The sequence below is a fragment of the Babylonia areolata genome, chromosome 1, assembly GCF_041734735.1.
Source record: "Babylonia areolata isolate BAREFJ2019XMU chromosome 1, ASM4173473v1, whole genome shotgun sequence".
Lineage (NCBI taxonomy): Eukaryota > Metazoa > Mollusca > Gastropoda > Neogastropoda > Buccinidae > Babylonia > Babylonia areolata.
The window spans coordinates 93738068-93762585 of NC_134876.1; the positions used below are offsets into that span (position 1 = coordinate 93738068).

At 39.2% G+C, this 24518-nt stretch overlaps 1 protein-coding gene across 2 annotated transcripts; it reads right to left on the bottom strand.

The window, feature by feature from the left end:
* Positions 1-4706: 4706 nt before the first annotated feature.
* LOC143289338 (growth factor receptor-bound protein 2-like) lies at positions 4707-24243 on the bottom strand. Of its 2 annotated transcripts, none has more exons than XM_076598346.1 (5): positions 24080-24243; positions 21765-21859; positions 18052-18174; positions 14982-15147; positions 4707-9582 (listed from the first exon to the last, which is right to left on the bottom strand). In XM_076598346.1, the coding sequence occupies exons 1-5, from the start codon at positions 24155-24157 to the stop codon at positions 9400-9402; spliced, it is 645 nt and encodes a 214-aa protein (XP_076454461.1). In that variant the 5' UTR covers positions 24158-24243; the 3' UTR covers positions 4707-9399. The 2 variants fall into 2 exon arrangements, with proteins under 2 accessions (XP_076454461.1, XP_076454455.1); XM_076598340.1 differs by having other exon boundaries at positions 4707-9633.
* Between the last annotated feature and the right edge of the window lie 275 nt (positions 24244-24518).

Sequence of the window (24518 nt, forward strand, 5' to 3'; positions counted from 1 at the left end):
TGGTAATCCCTGTACAGGGTGACTATCCACAATGGGGGTGCACTCCAGGAGACTGATGTCAATATCTGGTATGGGATGGTGTCACTGGCAAACAGACGGACCGTGGATTTGATGTTTTTGTTGATGTCGTTAATGTAAATGACAAACAGAGTTGGGCCAAGGACAGATCCCTGAGGAACCCTGCATATGGAGGTCACTTTGCCGATGGTGGAGATCTGTCCTTCAATATTCACTTGCTGGGTTCTATTGGTGAGGAACTCTTCAATCCAGCAAAGTGTATGTCCACAGATTCTGTTGTGACAGAGCTTGAGAAGGAGGTACGGCGGTGAGGCACCTTGTCAAAGGCATTTGAGAAGTCCAGCAACAACAGGACATTGACCTACTCAAGGCAGTCCAGAGACGAGCAGCCAGATTTATGCTGAGATGCTACCGAAACACTTCGAGCGTATCAGCAATGCTACAAGACCTTGGATGGCCCTCCCTGCAACAACGCCACCAAACAGTCAGACTGAACATGCTGTATAAAATCAAACATAATTATGTAAGCATGGATTTGCTGAAAGAAAAACTGGTACCACCACCGCTACAACAGTGACGCACCCACTCTGAGCAGCTGGAGCAAATCTTCTGCAAAACTAGATACAGGCAGGCTGGTTTCCTCCCACGTACCATCCGGGATTGGAACGCCTTGCCCCAGAGAGCTGTGGAGGCCAGCTCAGTTGACACCTTTGTGTCGATGGTCTCCAGGATATAATACCAGAATATACCTTTTTTTCTTTTTCTTATATAAAGAAACCTATGTAGACCTAAATGTATCTTCCGCAGACCCCTTTTTATTCAGTGATAGAATAGTCAAGTATTGACTGTGATCACTCAATGGAAGGAAGGAAGGAAGTATCCATTTGTCCTCCCTCGTCAATACACACACACACACACACACTTCTGTTTCTGTTTCAGCCTGGAAGTTGGCAGAGAATCTGCCTATTGGAACAGCCAATTCATTCCTGTCAGATGAAGACTGCCATGCATCCTTCACAACTTCAGTAATTCCATCAATGGAGACAAGGGTCAATCCATCCTTCAGCACTGTGCATATGACTATGAGCCATATCACCTATGTTTATTTACAGATTTCTCTGTGTAAAACTCAGGCTGCCCTCGATAGCTGGGAGAGCACATTGTTACAGTTCAGCACCACCCCTTTTTGTTTTTTTCTTTTTTGTTCTGCCTGCCTGCAAGTGTATTTGTTTTCCTATCAATATGAATTTGTCTACAAAAAAATTGCCAGGGACAACCCTGTTGTTGCTCTGGGTTCTCTTTCATGCACAAAGTGAACAAAGTAGTCAATACAAAGATTCACACACACACACACACACAAACAAACACATGCATGCACACACACACACGCACATACACACAGACTAAAAGCACATGCTCCAAATGAAATGCATTGTGTCCAGGTGTTTAGAGAAGGGGTAGTGCCTCTGTAAGTGGAACGTGTAGGTACTTCATTCACAGTGATGATGTGGATACTTATGTAGCACCTATCTTCGGTCAGACCAAGCTCTAAGCACTTTACAAACATGGGTCATTTGCACAACAGGCTGCCTTCCTGGGCAGAGCTGACTGATGGCTGGCATTGGGCGCTCATCGTTTGTTTCCTGTGTCATTCAATCAGATTTCATGCACACACACATACACAGACATGTAACATTTTACGTGTATGATTGTTTTATTTAGCTTGCCATGTAGGCAGCCATAATACATTTTCAGGGGCATGCATGCTGGGTATGGTCTTGTTTCCATTATCCACATGGACACTGGCATGGATTACAGGATCTTTAATGTGTGTATTTGATCTTCTGTGTGCATATACAAAAGAAGGGGGTTCAGGTACTAGCAGGTCTGCACATATGTTGACCTGGGAGATTGGAAAAATCTCCACCTTTTACCCACCAGGCACCGTCACCCAGATTCAAACCCGGGACCCTCAGATTTAAAGTCCAATGCTTTAACCACTCGGCTATTACGCATTCATGTATGGCCCTCACCTGGCAATCTGGTCCCACATGTCGTTTCAAGAAGCTGTTTTTGTGCAACACCAGCAACATCCTGGACCAACGTACGCTTTGAAAGGGAGGCTAACTGAGCTGAGGATATCCACAACTAATGAGTTAGGAACTGGCACAACCCCAACCATTGTCAATGACTGTAAACCATTTTGTAAGTGCCCACCCCTACTTTGCATAAATTTTACCCTGAAGATAGGTGTGGTCATTTACTGGGTAGTTTACCCTTTGTGGAAGCCCAAGCCCTTGATTACTTAGTTTCACCATACAGCACTGGCTGCACTGAGACTGAGAACAAATCCTGCTGAATCAAGACAGTGCGTCATGGAGTAATCATGCTTTCACTTGGGTTTTTCAATGACACATTGACATGCCATGCAGATGTTCCATCATTTACCTCTATATCTAAGTGTGCTTTGTTTTGAAAAGCAACATGCTCACAAACATAAACTGAATTATCATGAGCTTGTGATAATGTTCTTTCTTCTTCTTTTCAAAGCAGGGAGTAGGCATTTGCAGCAAACTGAGGGTGGGTGTTTGCTAGACCTCAGGTGTTTACTAGGTAATTTACATCTACCAAGATTTTACCAGAAACTTGAATTGAAAATAACCACTGAATCAACATGAAGATCAATGTACATGTATGAAGCTATGCTGTGTGTTGTTCACAGGTCTAAAACACACACACACTGACAGACAGTGGATAATTTTCATTAGTTGAAATATTATATAATCAATGGCTCCCACATTCTGATTACACTTCAAACTCAACACATGTAGTATTGTTTTCTCCTGGGATGTTATAGGTCCAGTGTTTATTTTATGGGACATTATTGGGCCCAGATCTATTATTTGTCACCTCACAGAACTTATGTTTATTTCCTGGAATGTCATAAGCCTTTAGTTCAACATGCTTAAAGCCGCAGAACATACACTGTTTAACTGCTGATTGTTGTTCTTGTTACCGTTATCATTCCATGTCATGGACTGTTTATGATACAAAACACACACCATAAAATACACACATTCTGACAAAGACTGAACATATCTACTGTTTTGAAAGATTCTTTTCTTTTTTTTCTTCTTTTTTATCTATGGAGCAAACTGAAATTTAGAGTTGCGATGATTCACTCTTTCACATGTTGTGTCTTCTTCAAGACTGGTTGAACTGGCCACTGATTGTTCACTCACTGTCCAGAATGTTCACTCCAAAAAAAACCATGTCATTCTGAATCTATATCGATGCCATGATGCATCAGTTTCAGTTCACTGTGCGTGTCTGCTCCAAAACTGGCGATAAGATTCCTGGGATACAGTGTGTCCCGCATCAGCTGAATTAACTTTTTTTTTTGCCCAGTATAGATTCTTACTGTTCTTCAACTGTAACTCTGAACACACACACACGCACACACAAATATTGTGGAATATCTTCAAATGAATGGGTAGACCAAACTGCTAGAAGAGCAGCACATAATTTCAAAGGTACAATAGACTCAACATCCCATTATATATACATGAATGCTTTAGTGGTATAGAAAATGTATCCAAAAATCAATTTAATAAATTGTTTATTGATTAAAATAACCATCATTACCAATATTGTGTAAACAATGCAGCTAGGCACAAATATTTTCTGAATTTGATACCTACTGCCCAAGTGAGACAAATTACAAGTCTTTTGTATAGAATTCGTTAAATGCCTTTCATACAAAATTTTCTAAGAATATAAAATGTATATGCAGTAATCAAATAACTGTAAGCTATCTACTCATCCACTGTCCAAGCATAAGACAATACCAAAAGCTGTAGCTGATGACTTTTCTACCAATGTTCCATTAGCCACTGAAAAGATTTTGAATGATTATTCATGGCTTAGAATGTTTTTGGAAATTTTAAACTGCAGTCCAGTTGGTATCCTCCTTTGATGTATTTTAGTTAATGTCGTTATTTATTACAAACACACACACACTCACAAAATCACCACAACTAACAACAACACAGACACAACACCAGACATAATCATTATACGTGCAAGAGAAGCTTTGTTCAGTGATGTGAAGCCCAAGTTAATGATATAAATACTACTGATTCAGTCAGGAATATGTATGTAAATGACCTTTTTCAACCATGACCCAGCACAATTCATAACATACAAATGTTTCACAGTACATGCCATGTTATAACTCACACATCTTATACTTTGGTTGGTTTTGCCCTTTGCTGTTGTTTATAAAACTTTATTTATGGTTTTCATGACCAAGAAATGTGATTCTGAATCTAATTTTGATTCAAACACACACACACGCACACACACACACAGCTGGACCAAACAGAATGAAGTAATCTACCGATAAGAAGAAAGAACAGTGTACTTGAACAAATAAATGTTTATTTTCAGTAACTCATTTCTATGCATATTGAAAAAAAAAAAAAAAAAAAAAAAAGCAGCAGAAACTAACAAGAAAAGGACAACAAAACATATCTGTTCTATGGAAGTTGATGGAATTAATAGCAAAAAAAGAGGAGGTGGGAAACAATTTACCAACCACACACACAAAAAAAGAAAAAAGAAAAAAGCAGATAGCAACAAACAAAAAATTGAAAAAGCCACTTTTTCAGCATAACTCTGTATAGTTATTTTGTTTTTTTGGTTTTTTTATGCTGTCACACCTCATATGTGCAAAGGTGCATACAAATACAAAAATAAACACTTCAATACACATATGAATTTGAAAAAAAAGAAGAAAGATTATGATTACATGTGGGTGGGTGTGTGTTTAACAGAATTCATACATCTTTTCTTTTCTTTTCTTTCTTTCTTTTTTTTTATTTAAAGTTCCCCAACATTTCCTGAACAATCAGAACCATACTGATCTTTTTTTCACAAACATTAGGACTACATATGGCCATCAATCACTGAATTTCCATTGACCACCTCACAATGCAAAGAGAATATAAATACTGAATGTCCAGATGTAAAAATAAAATGAGTGAAAACTCTTCTGTCATAACTTTTGGAATGAAAGGCAAAATGCAGCACAAGTTTTTTCTCTCCTATCACCACATTCTTTTAAAAATAAACTAAACATGTACACTTTCAAAAGATCTGACAATTTGTAAAACTTCAAAAACATCACCCAGACCTGCTCAAAAATTCAAATACAGGTACTTTTGAGAACTTGAAAACAGTTCATTTTCCCCCGATTTATAAATGTCCCTATCTTCTCCTGTAAAATCAAGGACATGCATATAGAACAACATGATGGTGGAAAAAACAAAAAAATATATATACATAGGCAAATATATATATATATATATACTATTATAATATACTATCTTTGGAAGACAGCGAAGAATGTTATGAGTATAAACCACAAAAAAGATACTGAAGTGAAGCTCGACGACAAGATACGCAATGACCCCAGTCACCATTCTTGTATCACTGTGGGCAAGGCTTGAAAAGGAAAGACAGCCTGCTGAGCATTTAATTTCACATCAAGCTGTTGCGATTTCTCAGTTCAGAATGAGGTGACACCATTTCTGACAGGAATGGGCACCAGAACTGTCATAAGGTTACAGGGGTGGTGATGGTCTGTGAAGGAAGTTTGAGCACTGGCCCTAACACCGATTGTGGCGGTGTGAAATAACCCATTTGCTGTTGTCCTCATGCAGCTTGCCACACACAGAGAACACAAGGATTTTGTTGGTTGGCAATTTCTTGACTGGAGTTGTTTCCAGGCGGTTTTCAGCTTGTAACTATGAGAACACAAGGCTTTTGTTTGTTGAAAAATTGTTTGTTTTGTTCTCAAGCAGCCATCAGCTTGTAGTAGAGAACACAAGATTTTGCTTGGCATTCTACTGACAGGAGTTGTTTATGTTGTTCTCAAGTAGAGATCAGCTGTAACACTGACAAGGATTTTGCTTATTGACAACTTGTATTGTTTGTGCTGTTCTCAAGCAGACATCAGCTTGTGACACAAGGATTTTGGCAGTAGTATGGGGACGCTCAGCACACACTACAGAAATGATAACCCACAAGGTCAAGCTTTGTCTATCACCAGGACATCTGTGATTTTTCAGATTTTTTTAAAACCTGAATTCCAAGGCTACTGAGCTACAACACTACTCATCAGCAAAAACAACTGATATAAAGTTTAAAAACCCTCAACCAACCAACACCACAAAATTCTTGCCCACTAAGTAATATTTCTTCTTCTATTTTTTTCTTTTTTTGAAAGTAATATCTCTAAAATACTAAGAGCTGGACAAAAAACAACAGAATAAAAATAAAAGGAAAAATAAATATATATATTATGCTATTCTAACACAGCAAAATAAAGATCACAAATCAAATTAACAACACTATCTTGGTCTTTACTCATAACTACAAAACTATCCACCTTTTGTCCATGTAATCATAAGTTTCACAATACAAAAAGATGATAACAATAGACTTGAGAACTTACTGGAAACAATGATTTTAGAAAAGGCATTTCATCCCTTTAATATGATCATTTTCAACCATTAACATTTTTGATAATGAATGGACCATAGTCCAAATAGGGAAAGCAGTTATGTGGTATTGTTTCAACAACAGAAGACAGGCATAGTCTGGTGACATGGCCTGTTTCAAACACATGGGCATATGATGGGTCAGAAATTATGTGGCTTCACTGCAATAAAGTGGCTGAAGTGCCAAAACACACTGCTAAGAGAGCTACCGTCATAACAAAGCCAGAAAAGAAATTATCACAGTTCATGCCAACATTTCTGCTGAAAAAAAAGAAGAAAGGTTTTACAAAAATGAGCAAAAAACAGCCACAGTGGTCAACACTGATAAGAAAAAAAGGAAGACAAAAGGCTACAATCAACACCTCCTCCCACCCACTCCTCCAACCCCCCCCCAAAAAGTATATTTCTCAAAACAAGCAGAGATAAAGTTGAACATAATTATTGTAACAAAACTACAGCCAGAAATTCTCTTGTTTGTGAGGTCTCCATCATCGACCAGTGCAGACTACAGCTCTCTCATGGCACCAGGGCTGTTCCCCACGATGTTTTCCCTCTCTCCACTATATGTCCAACTTCTCTCTCTCTCTCTCTCTCTAACACACACACGCACACACACAAACATACTCTCTTAAACATATACACAACTGTCCAAGATGAAGAGGACTGGGTGTAAGAGGGGGCTGGGAGGGTTGGGGGGAGGGTTGCATGAGTGATGTAAGCAGGCCCCACTTTGCTTTGCATGAACGAATCACTCATGGCACTCAGCCCTGGTCTGGCCTGCAGAACCGGCCCTCTGCAGGGGGAGACGATTCAGTCGTGTGACCCTGCTTTCCTCCTGGCACAGTACAGCACCCCACAGCACACAGGATGCACAGCAAAGACAACAAAGTGTGTTCTGACAGTGAAAAGACATTACAGAATGAAGAAATCATAAAAGAAAACCCACACCTGCCATCCTCACTTTGAACCTTTGAGCCAACAGCAGCGGCATACTGCTCATCCAGTGCTTGTCAGAGATTAAGTACTTGAAGCAAATCACTTTCAACACAGCGATTCTTTTGCATGCATATATATATATATATATATATATATATATACACACACACCTTGCATGAGTTCCTATAAATCACTGACACACCTCACTAACACACAAACACACACACACTCACACACGCACACACACACATGCGCATGCGCATGCATACACATGTACACACACATGTATACTCATATGCAGAGACACATATATTATCTGTTGTCACAATCATATGGAATGAAAAGGAGGTGTCACTGCATTCTGACAACCAAAATATGCTACACCACATCTGCTAAGCAGATAACTGACCGGCAGCGCAGCCAAACACTTACGCCTTGAGGAAAAAAGTAAATAAGATAATAAATAAATCAATAAATAATCGATAAATAACATTTAAAAAATAAATCACAAAAATGAAAAGAAATGAACAATAATAGATAAATAAATAATGATAATGATAACAGGTAAGTTCATTAAAATGTACCAAAATATAGTGCTCACGCCAACATTTTACAGTCACATTTTTCTGACCGGTTTGGTATCTTACCATCGACACTGGTGTGTTTCTGCCCATTAACACATGCGAGATGATGATATGATCTACAACAACCCATTGCCAACACGCATTTCACTCAGTGACTGTTGTTCATGACATACAGCTCTGACAATCGCTCTGCTCACAAATGGCTTCAGGTTCAGTGCGGACTGGTTTATATAATTATGCTGCACTGCATTTGTTTAGAAATTTTTTTTTTTTTTTTAAAAGAACAGATGCCTATCTGCACATTCCAAGACCTTCAAAGCCCACCAAATGTAATGTGCTTGTTTTGTTGGTGACGTAAGACTGAAAGTATAATGTACAACTGAAAGTAGCTTTGTGGTATCAACATTGTGTGTCGTATCTGTTGTATGCATATATATGGTTGAATTTTTCAAAACGTATTATCTTGTAATGATGATATAAAGCACATCCATGGACTTTTTCGTACCCAACTTCAACCAAAGAAGCTTTCTTCCCACATCCAAACACACACATCTTTGTTGTATTCATTTGTGCCATGCATTTCTTTATGCATATGATCTTTTTCGCACTTAACTACAGCCAAAGAAGCTTTCTTCCCACATCCAATCAGACACAACACACACAACACACACACACACACACACACACACAAGCATGTTTGCCTTTGCATGCATCACACACACACACACACACACACACACACACAACATGTACACACACAAGCATGTTTGCCTTTGTATGCATATACCAAATCCTAAAGCTCTATCACTGACAGAAGAAGACAATACATATGTAACTAATGACCAGACAAATACAACAGCACAATTTGGAATGTCAAACCACACACCCATTTCAAAACCTCTTCATTTAAACTAAATACGCATAGTATTGCAGAACATGAAACAACAACAACAAAAATATCAAGAAAACAATGTTCCATTCTGCTTAAAACTTAAGCTTCCTGATAATTACATGCACACAGACACTACTCAGTGAGCATTTACACCAACCCTATTTTTTTCCATGCGCACCCTAATTCCCCTATGTTCTTTCCATTTCATGTTGGTCAAAGTCAGCTGGAGCAGCACACACCTCTCTATACATAACAGTGTAGTTAGGCAGAATAGTGAAGGCCATGGTCTCAGGGAGACAACATCCCGTCCCCTCCCCCTTTCACATTGAACAAGGCACAGCTGTTGAAGTGTGTGCGTGATGGACAGACAGACAGGAGAAGCTGTGCAGTGAAGACCCCACAGGCTTCACTTCATCTTCTTGATGTAGTTACAGGGCAGCAGGCCTGCTTTGCCGGTGTCCAGGTTTCGTCCTGTCCACCAGTCGTTGTGGTTTTTCTCTGTGATCTTGATCCTGGCCCCCTTGCAGAATGGCAGCTCATCCGGAGAGTCTGGACTGAAGTCGTACATTGCCATGAACTCTTCTTCTTCCTGAAAAACGCGAGCACTTTTACCCTTTGCTCCAAACTCTTCCTCGCCAACCTGAAAAAACAAAGAATCAACACTTCACTTCAAGGTGCAATTCCATAGACCACCTCCAAAATTATGCAAAAATTTGCATGCGAAGAATTCATGCACAATTTGCATGCAAAGAATTCACCCGGAATTTGCAGGATTCATGCGAAGAATTCATGCGAAATTTGCATTCGGAAAAAGAGACGCTCACCCACAGAGATAAAATTTACCTGCCAGTTTTGATTGAAATCATGGCACCAGAGCAATAAAAGCAAGTTAATCTGTGTCAAAAATGTGAAAATTTTGAATGCAGCCCTGTCGTGATGGAAGGGGAGGTTACCTACTTCCGGGAGGTTATCAGCCGTAGTTACTTTCGTTTTCTCCGCATAGGTGGACAGTAGTTTGCACAGGACAGGAATGTCAGACCCCTGCCGGAGTCTGCACTAGTTGGGTCACAGTTAAGTATGTGTAATTAAAGTGAAAATTTTGAATGCAGCCCTGTCGTGATGGGATAAGAAAAGTGAAGTTAAAAAAGAAGTATCACTTTGGAGTGAAGAATATTTTGAAGCCTAGATAGCAAAACCTCATCTTCAAGAATTACAAGTAATGGGCCTGGTATAGGGGAATCTCATTGAATACTGCCTCAGTTGATAAAGGATCTGACCAAAGTTTGGCAAAATTTGCACGCAAAAAGTCAAAAGTTTCCCTCCCTTGTGCGAAAGAAAAGTTTCGCAATGAATTAGGTGTAAAGTTTATATGAAATTCCTCGCAATGAATTTTGTGTGAAGTTCATATGAAATTCCTATCTATGGATTTACGCAATGACGAAAAGTTGATGTGGATTTTTTCTTGTCAGTGCGAAGTTCACAACTGAATTTTGCATCAGTATTTTGGGTCTATGAAATTTCAGCTTTAGCCTTTTCCTACACTGCTTCAAACACTTCCTTGTCATCCTGAAAAAACAAAAAATCAACATGTCAGCTTTTTCCTACATTGCTACAAACACTTCCTTGTCATCCTGAAAAAACAAAGAATCAACATGTCAGCTTTTTCCTACATTGCTACAAACACTTTCTTGTCATCCTGAAAAAAAAAACAACACAAAAAATCAAAACAGCCTTTCTTTCATCGCTTCAAACACTTTCTTGTCATCCTGTAAAAACAAAGAATCAAAAAGTCAGCCTTTTCATACACTGCTTTAAGCTCCTGCTCTTCATCCTGAAAAAACAAAGAATCACATCCAGCAAAAGCAAAGAATCAAACAGTCGCCCTTTTCATACATCGCTTCAAATACTTGCTCATCATCCTGTGATAACAAAGAATCAACAGTCAGCCTCATTTATCAACACTGTCGTCCTCTGACTATTCTCAGAACCTGACAGCTGATCGTTACTCTGACTTTTATGTCTTTATAACAAAAAAAAAAGTTGAGTACTTAGTAGGTGGTGACCTAAGTACGTTAAAACAGAACAGGCACCACTGAACACCACCGAGTGACTCAGCAGCAGTACAGGGTCTCCTCTGGTGTGTGGCCTCCTGGCAACCTAACACCGATGGTTCCCTGTGGACTGCCGACGCTAGAACTGCGACGGACGAACCTGGGTGTGGCTGTGTATGGGGGAATCTAAATGAGCGGCGTGGGAGTAATGCCACTGAAACGGTGCAGATGATGGGGCAGCACAAAAAAAAAAAAAGTTGAGTACTGATGACAATCATCCACTCTGCAGGAACATAAACATTACCGGGGTCTTTAGACGACTTGAAAGATGTTCACACAGAAATTTCAACTCCTCAAAAAAAACAACAACTAAAAACAAGAAAGGCAAGGCCTTCAAGACTCACTTGTGATACACTAAAAAAAACAAACAAACAACAACAACAAACTTATAAAATTTTGTTCATTGAAATGTGTTGTCTTTTGGTTATTGTAAAATTTTATATAAAGCTTTGCGTTAAACAAAACAAAAAGGCTTCAAAGCAGATTTGAACCATGGATGTTCAGGTCAAGAATGACTGTTTTATACACTAGGCTATGTGGGTTCAAAGATGATGTTAAAAAATTATTTGTATTTCTTTTTATCACAACAGATTTCTCTGTGTGAAATTTGGGTTGCTCTCCCCAGGGAGAGCGCGTCGCTATACTACAGCACCACCCATTTTTTTAAATTTTTCCTGCATGAAGTTTTGTTTTTCGTATCAAAGTGGATTTTTCTACAGAATTTTGCCAGGAACAACCCTTTTGTTGACATGGGTTCTTTTACGTGTGCTAAGTGTGTGCTGCACACAGGACCTCGGTTTATCGTCTCATCCGAAAGACTAGCGTCCAAACCACCACTCAAGGTCTAGTGGAGGGGGAGAAAATAATGGCGGCTGAGCCGTGATTTGAACCAGCGCGGTCAGATTCTCTTGCTTCCTGGGCGGACACGTTACTTCTAGGCCATCACTCCATCACTCATTTGAGCATGGTCTTTTAGCGGAACAAACCAGCAACTGTAATCAAAATGATAACGCCGTTTAAATCATGTTATTTCAGTATATCTCTGGTATTTAGGAATTTCTTTCAAGTCTGCGGTAAAGGAGACTTTCCCATCGCCTCAAACACACTGCAATATGTGTCTGTTTTTTTATGGATCTGCAGAGATCCATGTTCAACAACTCTTTACACTCATTGAGAAACTACAACACCGTCCATTCAATTTCTGTTTCCTGCTCATTCTAGTTAATTCAGTATCCACTTCAAAACATTCATATGCAGTAAACACATCGATGATTATTTCAGAAATTCTGTTAATTCGGCGGTAAAGATATGTCAGGCTTTGCAACATGTTCCGCCAAGATCCGCACAGACCAGTGGAGAGAAGGGCTGACCTTAACTCAGTGAAACGGTCAATTCAAATTTTCTTTCTTATTCGTTCTAGTTAATTCAGTGTCCACTTTAGAATATTTATATGCAGTAAACACATTAATAATGTAGTTAGTGTCACTGTATGAGGTCTGTCCAGAATTTGTATTTCTTTGCTTTTACTTGCGAACAAGAAAAACTAGGTCATGGCATCTTCTCACCAAACGTTGTCTTTGTTTGGGCAGCTGCAAAGCGGTAACAGTGCTTTCGGAATCCGGAATGAGCATCAACGAAATAAAGTGTTAATGATTCAGAAATATGGCTAAATTTGGGAGACATACAACCTATTATTGGTATGACTGTGAAGATTTTTTTTTCCTGCTGTGTTTAAGCCAAATTTGGTATTGACAAAGTATTCCTGGAGAAAATGGCAATGTTAAAAGTTTACCACGGACACATAGACACACACACATACACACACAAAGACAACCGAACACCAGGCTATAACATAGACTCACTATGTTTACACAAGTGAGTAAAAAATTAAATCCCATAAAGAAATGTGGAGTTCAGAGTATCACTATTTAAGCCCTCAATGGACAGTCAGTGACAACAGTACCGGAAACACTGACAACAGTTTCAGTTTCAGTTTCAGTAGCTCAAGGAGGTGTCACTGCGTTCAGACAAATCCATATACGCTACACCACATCTGCCAAGCAGATGCCTGACCAGCAGTGTAACCCAACGCGCTTAGCGAGGCCTTGAGAAAAAAAAAGAAAAAAAAAGAAAAAGAGAATAAATAAATAAATAAATAAAAATAAAATAAAATAAAGGTGAATAAATAATAGATAAGCATACATAAATAATAAATAAATATTAATTATAATTTAAAAAAAAATTTTTTTTAAAAGGTAGTAGTAATAATAATAACAATAATAATAAAAATAATAATTAATAAATAAATAAATAAGACAACAATGATGATAAATAAGCAAATAAATGTAAAACATGAAGACACACATTCACACATACACCCACACATGCATAACAGATATGCACCAAGCATGCAGTTTCACAGATATGAAAGCACAGTCAAATGCATATAAACGTACATGAGCTCCAACACACACACACACACACCACACACATTACCCTGCACCTCCTCTACCCCCCTCCTCCACACACTCATTTCTAGTCTACGTATCACAGCTTCCACGGCACACACACACACACACACACACACACACAGACGAACACTTACTTGTACAAGCACACACACATACGCCCATATCTCCCACCCCCAACCCCTCACATATATATACAAATATATATATATATATATATATATATATATATATATATATATATATACGTTCCAATATCCTGTTGCTGACAACAACACCACCAATGTGCGTCATTAGGGGAAGAAAACACATCCAATTATCAATATTATCATTGTTACATGTCTGTAAGAGTGTGTATGTGTGCATGATTGAATGACACAGGCAACAAATGATGAGCACCCAATGGCAACCGTCAGTCAGCTCTACCCAGGTAGTCAACCTGTTGTGCTTTGAGCTTGGTCTCCAACTGAGGATAGGCACTCCGTAAGTATCCGTATCATCACCATCTGTGGGTCTGCCAATTATCAAGTTTATCTTGGGAAGAACAATAATTCATCTTGAAAAATTTAGTGTTCTCACTGTGAGAGATTTATATTTGATGCTGAAAGTGTAGAAATACATGGAGACATGCAGACCATTTACACATGTTCTGCTTGTATTGTATTGTATTGTATTGTACTGTACTGTATTAATGTTTTGTCACAAAATATTTCTGTGTGATATTTGGGTTGATCTCCCCAGGGAAAGTGCGTCACTACAGTGCAGCACCACACTTTTTTTTTCTTTCTTTCTGTTTTCTGCCTGCAAGTATATTTGTTTTCCTATCAATGTGGATTTTTCTACAAAATTTTGCCAGGGACAACCCTTTTGACGCACTGGGTTCTTTTATGTGCGACGAAGTGCATGCTACACACGGGACCTCTGTTCATCATCTCATCCTGATTACTAGCATCGCGACCAACATTCGAGGTCTAGTGGAGGAGGAGAAGATACTGCTGAATTTGATCCTGCGTGCTCAGATTCCCTCGCTTCCGAAGCAGATGCGTTACCTCCAGGCCACCACACCACTTCCTCCTCTATCTGGCATAGATATGTTATATCTAAATAAAATGAATGGAAAACAGAAAGAAAGGACAGAAGGGAACACAGGCAGAACAGGATGATGTGAACAACCTGTGGTCCCTGAATGAATGGAAGACAGTAAGAACGAACAGAAGGGAACAGAGGCAGAATAGGATAATGTGAACAACCTGTGGTCTCTGAGGAAATGGAAGACAGAAAGAAAGAAAGAACAGAAGAGAACAGAAGCAGAACAGGACAATGTGAAAAACCTGTGGTCCCTGAATGAATGGAAGACAGTAAGAACGAACAGAAAAGAACAAAAGCGGGACAGGACGATGTGAACAAACCTGTCCGTCCCGGAGGAAAATCCTGGACGTGGGTTCCCGGGCCACGGACACAGTGCGATGATGGTCGATCAGCTTGTTGATGGAGCCAAAGGGTATCTCCGGCCACAGGTAATACGTTCCGTTGGGGCCGGACAGGATCTTGAAGTGCTGCGTGCTCTTGTTGTGCCTGACACATCAAACAGTATGCAAGCCGCTATACCACACTCATTCGGCATGAAGTTAAGTTTTCATTCAGATTAATCAATATGTATTGTATTGTTGTATTGCATTGTGTTGTGTTGTGTTGTATTGTACTATATTGTATTGCATTGATTGTTTTGTATTGTACTGTACTGTATTGTGTTGTATTGTGTGGTATTGCATTGTATAAAATCAATGCTGTGGCATGCTGCTCTCACAATGTGTGTCTGCATCAATGCCATGAATGTGTGTGTGTGTGTGTACACATAAATAGACAGAGTATATTATAAATACCCGTTCTTCATCTTCTTCTGCTTCTTCATATCATTATTATTATCATATCTTCACCAGTACACTGCCATTGCTAATACTGAGTTTACAGAGACAATGGTACATATTGCTGAGTACTTTGTCACTGCTACACAATAAGTAAGTTTCTGTTACAGTGTATTCCTTTCCATACTGTAAAGTTCTGTTTAATGGGAAAACGAATCTTAAAAATAGCCCCCCAAATAAAGATAAGAAATTTTCTATTCAAAACAAAACAACTACAAATAAACAATGATACTATTTCTCCTAGTCCTAAACACAGCTGTTAAGCCTAACTGAATCACATGAATTCTTCAGGCTTGTCCAGTGAAGTGGAAGCTGCTTCCTGCATCAAGTGCAAACCTTTGGAATTTGCGCAGCGCTCATGACCCAGTTTTACCAGTCCGTCATTCAAAGTATCCCGCTGGTCCTGGTTACTGCCTGCCATGGGAGTGGTTCTGCCAGTGACGAACAAAGACTGACACAGTGAGGAAGACAACCTCTACCATTCATAGGCTGTCGGTGACAGACAAAGACTGAAAAACAACGTGTACATTTCACAAGCTGTCAGTGATGAACAAAGACGGAAGATAACCTCTATACTTCACAGGCTGTCAGTGATGAACAAAGACTGAACATAACCTTCTACAATTCACAGGTAGTCAGTGACAAAGACTGAAGACTACCTCTACAATTCACAGGCTGTCAGTGATGAACAAAGACTGAAGACAACCTCTACCATTCACAGGCTGTCAGTGATGAACAAAGACTAGAGACAACCTCTACCATTCACAGGCTGTCAGTGATGAACAAAGACTGAAGACAACCTCTACCATTCACAGGCTGTCAGTGATGAACAAAGACTAGAGACAACCTCTACAATTCACAGGCTGTCAGTGATGAACAAAGACTGAAGACAACCTCTACCATTCACAGGTTGCCAGTGATGAACAAAGACTGAAGACAACCTCTACCATTCACAGGCTGTCAGTGATGAACAAAGACTGAAGACAACCTCTACCATTCACAGGCTGTCAGTGATGAACAAAGACTAGAGACAACCTCTACCATTCACAGGTTGCCAGTGATGAACAAAGACTGAAGACAACCTCTACAATTCACAGGCTGTCAGTGATGAACAAAGACTGAAGACAACCTCTATCATTCACAGGCTGTCAGTGATGAACAAAGACTGAAGACAACCTCTACCATTCACAGGCTGTCAGTGATGAACAAAGACTAGAGACAACCTCTACCATTCACAGGCTGTCAGTGATGAACAAAGACTGAAGACAACCTCTACCATTCACAGGCTGTCAGTGATGAACAAAGACTGAAGACAACCTCTACCATTCACAGGCTGTCAGTGATGAACAAAGACTGAAGACAACCTCTACAATTCACAGGCTGTCAGTGATGAACAAAGACTGAAGACAACCTCTATCATTCACAGGCTGTCAGTGATGAACAAAGACTGAAGACAACCTCTACCATTCACAGGTTGCCAGTGATGAACAAAGACTGAAGACAACCTCTATCATTCACAGGCTGTCAGTGATGAACAAAGACTGAAGACAACCTCTACCATTCACAGGTTGCCAGTGATGAACAAAGACTAGAGACAACCTCTACCATTCACAGGTTGCCAGTGATGAACAAAGACTGAAGACAACCTCTACAATTCACAAGCTGTCAGTGATGAACAAAGACAGAAGATAACCTCTATAATTTACAGGCTGTCAGTGATGAACAAAGGCAGAAGATAACCTCTATAATTCACAGGCTGTTGGTGACAAACAAAGACTGAAGGCATCCTCTACAATTCACAGGCTGCAAGCTCCATCATTTTGGGGAACATCTTCAATCTACATAAGAACTGCACAGCACAGTCAACCCTTTATTGCTGTATAAAATGTCAATCTAGACATCCAAATAGCTGGTTCTATCCCACTATGTGGCAGAAGATATTGCTGTATAACATGTAAATCAAGCCATCTGAAGTACTGGTTCTATCCCAGTGAAGTAAAGACACTCCCAAACAATCCACATTTGTTATCTGTGTGTGTATGTAAGTCTGCCTGCCAGTCTGGTCTCTTGATCTCTTTCATTGCTACCCCTACTCTTCTCTCTCTCTTCCCTTGATATTGTACACTATCAAACGGCTGCTATGTTGCCTGTGTATCTGATCATGTGAACACCATGCGTGCATTACCTTGGCTGTTCTGGCACATTCAGGTAAAACTGTCTGAGGTGTTCTCTTACACCATCCTGGTCTGTGACCATTACCTGTTGTGAGTTAAGGCAGACACCTTTCACACCCACCCACACCCACCCATCCAACCCACACAGCAACTGGCTCTCAAAGCAATGACGATGCAGGGAGGGCAGGGCACAGCCAGGTAAGAGGTGGGTTTGGAGGTTGTGTGTAATCAGCAGAGACAACAACAAGAACATAACCAGGATCACACAAAGCACGAGACAGGACACAACAGGAAGGAAAAGACCACACAGTGGAACACACTGGCCAGGTGACAACAATGACAGACAGACAGACAGACAGACAGGCAAGCTGGATACTCACATGACAGACAGGGAGAATTGATTTTTGTCTGTCTGGCAGTCTCGGATAATGAAGGCGCCGTCATACCTGGCCGACATGAGCTGTCTCTCTGCCTCTCTGCGAGATAGGTTGCCTTTGTACCATCTGCAATAACAATAACAATTGGAATAATAACAATTAAAAAAGATAATCATAGTATTGATTATGACAATGTTGCAGTTTGACGCTCACACCTCTAAGAGCTTGTGGCACTTGCAATAAGGTTATACATACATGAACATGCATGCATGCATCAAGTACACCATTCACAAACAAGCATATGCATGCACAATGAATCATGCAAACAAACGCACCAGCAACTGCACATACACAAACACACACACACATGACCAGCAGAGGTTCTGAAGAAGTGACAGTCCGACACCACACCTGTGTCTCGTGGGTGACAGTGAATCTGCTGATAATATCCATCACAACATCTAACCTATAAAGTCAATCCTTTTTCAAAACGTTTTGGTATGATTTTGTATCACCTTCCCACTCTCCTCCATCTTTCTCTTTCTCTTTCTCTGTCTCTCGTTTTCCTCACACTTTCTGGTTCACCTTCCCTTACAGTCTCACAGCCAGGCTTCCTGGCACCTGTCACTATCCAGCCACCGTCACATATGATAACAACAACTATCCTCCCTGCAAGCCCCAGTGAAGATGCTGCACTGCTGCACAGTTACTTCATTGTGCTGATCCAACACAGAACATATCTAAGACACTCGCCTTGTTAACTCACTCAGCACGGCCAGTCCTCTCTTCTCCTCTACACAGACCCCTCGGATGTCCAGTGGGTGTCTCAATGACCCAACCTTTAGCTTCCATCGTCAGAATTGTGGTATTCTTTGTCAACATTCACCTCTTCAGTATAAGAGCCTTCCGCTTGCTATATTTTGATGATGGTAATTGGGGTGAAACGCTGTTAACGTCGTCTCTTTCGCCGTTCGTATGGAGAGAGTTAACACAATCCTCCATGGAACCGCTGAGGGAAGGATATGGAGGGCAAGGTGGAAAAAAACGATGGACTGACAGCATTGCAGAATGAACAGGAAAACCATTTCCAGAGATCCAGACTGTGAGTTTGACACAGACCCAAAACCTGGAAGAATCTAGTAAACAGTTCCTCTGTGCTTGCCCTAATGACCCTTAACTAAGTTGATGGAGGAGGAGAAGAATGAAAAGAAGAAGATGATGAAGATGAAGAAAAATACAGGAGATACATTTACAATATGAAAGAAAGAAAGAAAGAAATGAGCAACCAAACACATAAAAAAAAAAGAGGAGAAGATGAAGAAGAAGATGAAGAAGAATACGAGAGGTGCCCTTACAATATGAAAGAAAGAAAGAAATGAACAACCAAACACATAAAAAAAGGAGAAGATGAAGAAGAAGAAGAAGATGAAGATGAAGAAGAATACGAGAGGTGCCCTTACAATATGAAAGAAAGAAAGAAAGAAAGAAATGAACAACCAAACACATAAAAAAAGGAGAAGATGAAGAAGAAGATGAAGATGAAGAAGAATACGAGAGGTGCCCTTACAATATGAAAGAAAGAAAGAAATGAACAAACACATAAAGAAACAAAGTCAACGAGACAGAACCATCTAGATAACCAATCAGTAAATGAATAAGAAAACAAAATCAAAATGTATATAATTTTTTTTTCAATGCAATGGAACTAAAAAATAAATAAACAAGAACAAGAGAGGCAAGGCCTTCAACACTCACTTGTGATACACTTAAAAAAAAAATATATATAATTGTTCAAATGTGTTCTGTATTTGTTATTATAAAGCTTCGGGTTAAAAGAAAAAGAGAAAAAAAAAAAAAAGTCCTAACGGCAGATTCAAACCACGCATGTTCGGATGAGAAGAAACTGTCTTATCCATTACACTATCGTGGCTCCTTAACTGACGTTCAAAAATATAATATATAAACATGCTTTTTTTAAAGGGCGATAAATCAATTGCGGTATTCACAGTGAGAATGCTGTTTAAATCGTATTATTCTGGTGTATCTTGGGCATTCAAAAAATCTTTAAGGACAATTAAAAATTCTTTTTAAGTCCGCGGTAAAGGAGACGTGGCTATCGCGGCAATCACACTGCAACATTTAGCCGTTTTCTCTGAATCTAGATAGATGTACAAGTTTAGTTACACCCAGCTGACATGGTCAATTCAATTTCTCTTTTATGTTCATTCTAGTTTTATAGTTTTAAAGCTGATATGAAAATTTAGTATTTTGTTAAACTTATAACATGTAGAGCCAAGTACAAGTACTTCTAAACGTCGTATGAAGTGAAAAGGACTTCATTTTGAGAAAAGTCAAGTTTGGAAATTTTCACGTTTCATCAATTCAAGGGTATTAACTCTCATGGTTTATTATTTTTAACTGTGAATTCCGACTGATTCTGTGGATATTTTTATGGCAGTTTGGGGCATAATCCAGTAAGTGATGAGGCGTTCACAAATCTTTCTCTGAATAAATATTTAACGGTCTCCTTCTCCAACTTTCCATCACATGTTATCGTGTCTTGTCAACTGAATATAAGATTGAACGGGCAGGTCAACAACTTGAAACAAAACGGCATCGTTCGCGTTCGCGTTCGCGAAGAATATGAGCATTTGCTTTGAATATGTGTAAATATGTGTACGCAATGGATTTTTGCCCATGACCTTCAGGGCTCAGCCAATAGATCTATAAAATCCACTCGTCGTATTGATTTTAGTATTTTCCGGAAAAGACCACTTGGGCAAATGAACATAGTGAAAGCCCTGTACACTGAGAGTAAAACACACAAGCTTTTTATGTATTGAGTATAATTTCAAAATGTAATGTTTAAGATGAGAAAGATCAGTTTAAAACAAATTTAGCCCCCTAGCATTAATTACAGATTAATTTCCCTTTTTTACTATATGTACCAAAGACATGCAAAATAAATATAACTTCCATGCTTAGCAAAAGAAGTTCCTGTTTGAACAAAAAATGATAAAGATGACTGCTCTTGTTGCTGTGTCAGAATATCAGATAAAATAGCCAAATTTAGAGAATAAAAAATAAATAAATATAACAGTAAATCCAGTTTGCATATAATTTAGCTTCTTTTTTTTTTTTTTTTTTTTTGTGCCCATCCCAGAGGTGCAATATTGTTTAAAACAAGATGACTGGAAAGAACTGAATTTTCCTATTTTTATGCCAAATTTGGTGTCAACTGACAAAGTATTTGCAGAGAAAATGGCAATGTTAAAGTTTACCACGGACACACAGACACACACACACACACACACACACACCGGGTTAAAACATAGACTCACTTTGTTTACACAAGCGAGTCAAAAATGAGGTCATGCCATCTTCTTACCAAGCACAGCCTACATTCTGGAAACTGACAACTGGGAAGCAGTAATAATTTTTTATGGTGTTTTTGAAATCCAGAATGAGCCTTAATAAACTGTAAATTATCTGGCTTAATTCTGGAGACTTAGAACCTATTATTGGTATGACTGTGAGGATTTTTTTTTCCTACTATGTCTAAGCCAAATCTGGTATTAGCAAAGTATTTCCAGAGAAAATGGCAACGTGAAAGTTTACCATGGGCACACAGACAGACACACACACACACACACATAGAGAACCGACATAGATTCACTTTGTTTACACAAGTCAGTCTATTAACTGTGAAACCTTACGAGTGTGGCTCCATTCGGATGTAGGTAGAGGGAATGAAGCCGCACTTTCCATTCAGCTCCGCATGGTACCACCCACCTTCATCTTTGGACTTTACCTGAACACACACACACACACATTCACATACACACACACACATGCACACACACACACACATTCACACACACACGCACACACACACACAAACCTTGTGTGATTTGATGAAGCCTTATTTGCACGAAAGTGTGTCATCACAAGTCACTATGAACATTAATGTTTTTGACTTTTTGCGTTCCCTGTCAGTTGTTTCTGTCGTTAAATCAATGGCATCTCTTTTACAAAGTCCATTAAGTAATTTTCTGTCATTGTAATTAAATATTTAAATATCTTTTTTTTCTCCAAATATTCATATTTTATTCCATCCTCCTTCTACCTAGTTTCCCCCAACTCACCATTCCACCCACCCCCTCAACCTCCTCTCCTACCTTATAAATTATATCATCCAAATATGTAAAGTAATACATCAACAAAATTTCTACTATCTACAATCACCAGTTAGTGTGACAGGACATTAAGCTAAATTCCTCCACATCCACACACACACACAGACACACACACACACATATGTATAATATTATATTCTCTTACAGCTCTGTGGTAAATAGGTAGTGTAAAATCTTCCAGCAAATTTTAATACATTTCTATACACCTGTAAAAGTCATCAACTGACATAAAAAAACAAAAAAACAACAAAAAACAAAACAACAACAACATAAAAAAAAAGAAAGAAAGAAAGAAAAAAGGAGTCAAGGCCTGACTAAGCGCGTTGGGTTACGCTGCTGGTCAGGCATCTGCTTGGCAGATGTGGTGTAGCGTATATGGTTTTGTCCGAACGCAGTGACGCCTCCTTGAGCTACTGAAACTGAAACTGAGTACAGATCTACAGGAGATCTGAAATTATTTTTGTCTCTTTAGCAAATCACAGAACATTCAAAATTGATATAAAGCTTTTAAAGTATCATAGAACATTTAAAGAAAAACAAAAAAAACAAAAAAAACAACATATAACACACGCACACGCACACACACACACACATATATATATATATATATATATATATATATATATATCAATACACAGTATGAGCGAGTTAGATCAAGAGTGTGAGTAAGATTTTCACTCTCCCAGTATACTGTAAATACCCATAGTGAGGGTCAGACCCTCACTGACCATGTATCAATGCTTGAAATATTTATCACATCATGAGAGAATCAGCCCCTTCACTGACCAGTATACATATCAAAACTTGACATGTTTCTCACAGTGAGGGACAGAGATACAATTGTGTGTGTGTGTGTGTGTGTGTGTGTGTGTGTGTGTGTGTGTGTGAATACCTGACCAATCTGTTTGTCACATTATGAGTTTCAGATCAAACTTTAAAGATCAGAGTATCTATCAAAAAACAACAACAACAAAACCTGTTTAATTAAAGAGAAACATAGCCACTGAAACTAGTGAAAGTATTCATAAACATATTAACTAGAAGTGTAAGATGCAAAAACAGCGTCACATATAAACTATTTGTCACTCAGAGTTCATGTTTCAGAAAAATGACATCATCACTGCTAATAAAATGTTGGCGTCTGTATCGCCATTATGATTCAACAGTTTATTACAAATCAGTGTGATGTGTCATCTCTCTCAGTTTCCCGAAGTGTCAGTCTGTCAGACTAGGAAGTTGTGGGAGAGCTGTGAATGAGTCGAACATGCTTTGTCACTCATCTCTGGCCCTAGCTGTTGACTTCAGTTGTAAATGATATTGCTGTTGATTGTCTCTTCACCTACCCACCCCAGGGTACTGACAGCCAACTGACAATAACAAAATGTGAAAAGCAAAAAGCTGTTATCACAGTGAACAGGAACTGTACATATCGCCCCATTTTCTTTTCTTTATTCATTTCTCATTTATACACTGTTATTCACTATTTCAGTGTTTGGAAACTTGTGCATGCAGTTACGCAGAACTGTTTCAAAGACTTTTGACAATCTCCAAACATGGAATCTACACAACACACACACACACACACACACAACGTTACATCCTGACAAATAAAAGATCAATCTAAGAATAAGAGATATAACTACGTTACATTACTACTTTTGCCATCACGAAGAACATGAATCCGCAAATCAGGCCAAAATGGAAAGGAAACATGGCAAACGACACATGTCAACCATTGGGCGAAAAAGTTCCCTGACCAGGAAGTAGATTTCACAGACAAAAGTTTTGTAACTGTAACGGAACCGAAAAGTTTTGAACTACCATATGGCGCTTACCTTCAGAATGTCCCCATCTCTAAAAGAAAGCTCATCGGCTTGTGTAGCATCAAACGGGTATAAAGCTGTGGCTTCCATTCCGAACCTCACAGGACAAGCAACTTGACAACTATTTCAGTCAACACTGACAACGGGGAAGTTGATCGTGTTCCGGTGCAGAGCCCGCCCATCCCCACCTTCCCCCCCATGAGGCCTTGGTTACACACCACAAGTTTAGTCTGCGAGCGATCAACCATGGCTGGTTGATAAACTCCTGCACGGACCTGGTCAGCTGACTTGTCTTCAGAAGTTTGGTCTTTATTTTCATGATGTCTAGCCTGAAAAAAAAAAAAATAAAAAAAAATAAAAGAAAGAGCCAAGACCTTCAAGACTCACTTGTGAAACGCACTTTAACAAACGGGTTGTCCTTGACAAATTTCTGTTCCGTGTCAGTGAAGAC

Bases quoted from the DNA above. Each gene is read 5' to 3' on its own strand.
- LOC143289338 (XM_076598340.1), bottom strand. From the start codon at position 24,157: ATGGAAGCCACAGCTTTATACCCGTTTGATGCTACACAAGCCGATGAG. The intron at 21,860-24,079 runs GTAAGCGCCATA...GTGTGTGTTCAG, and splicing joins GAGATGGGGACATTCTGAAG to GTAAAGTCCAAAGATGAAGG. The intron at 9,634-14,981 runs GTTTGTTCACAT...TTGTTTTTTCAG, and splicing joins TTTTCCTCCGGGACGGACAG to GTTGGCGAGGAAGAGTTTGG.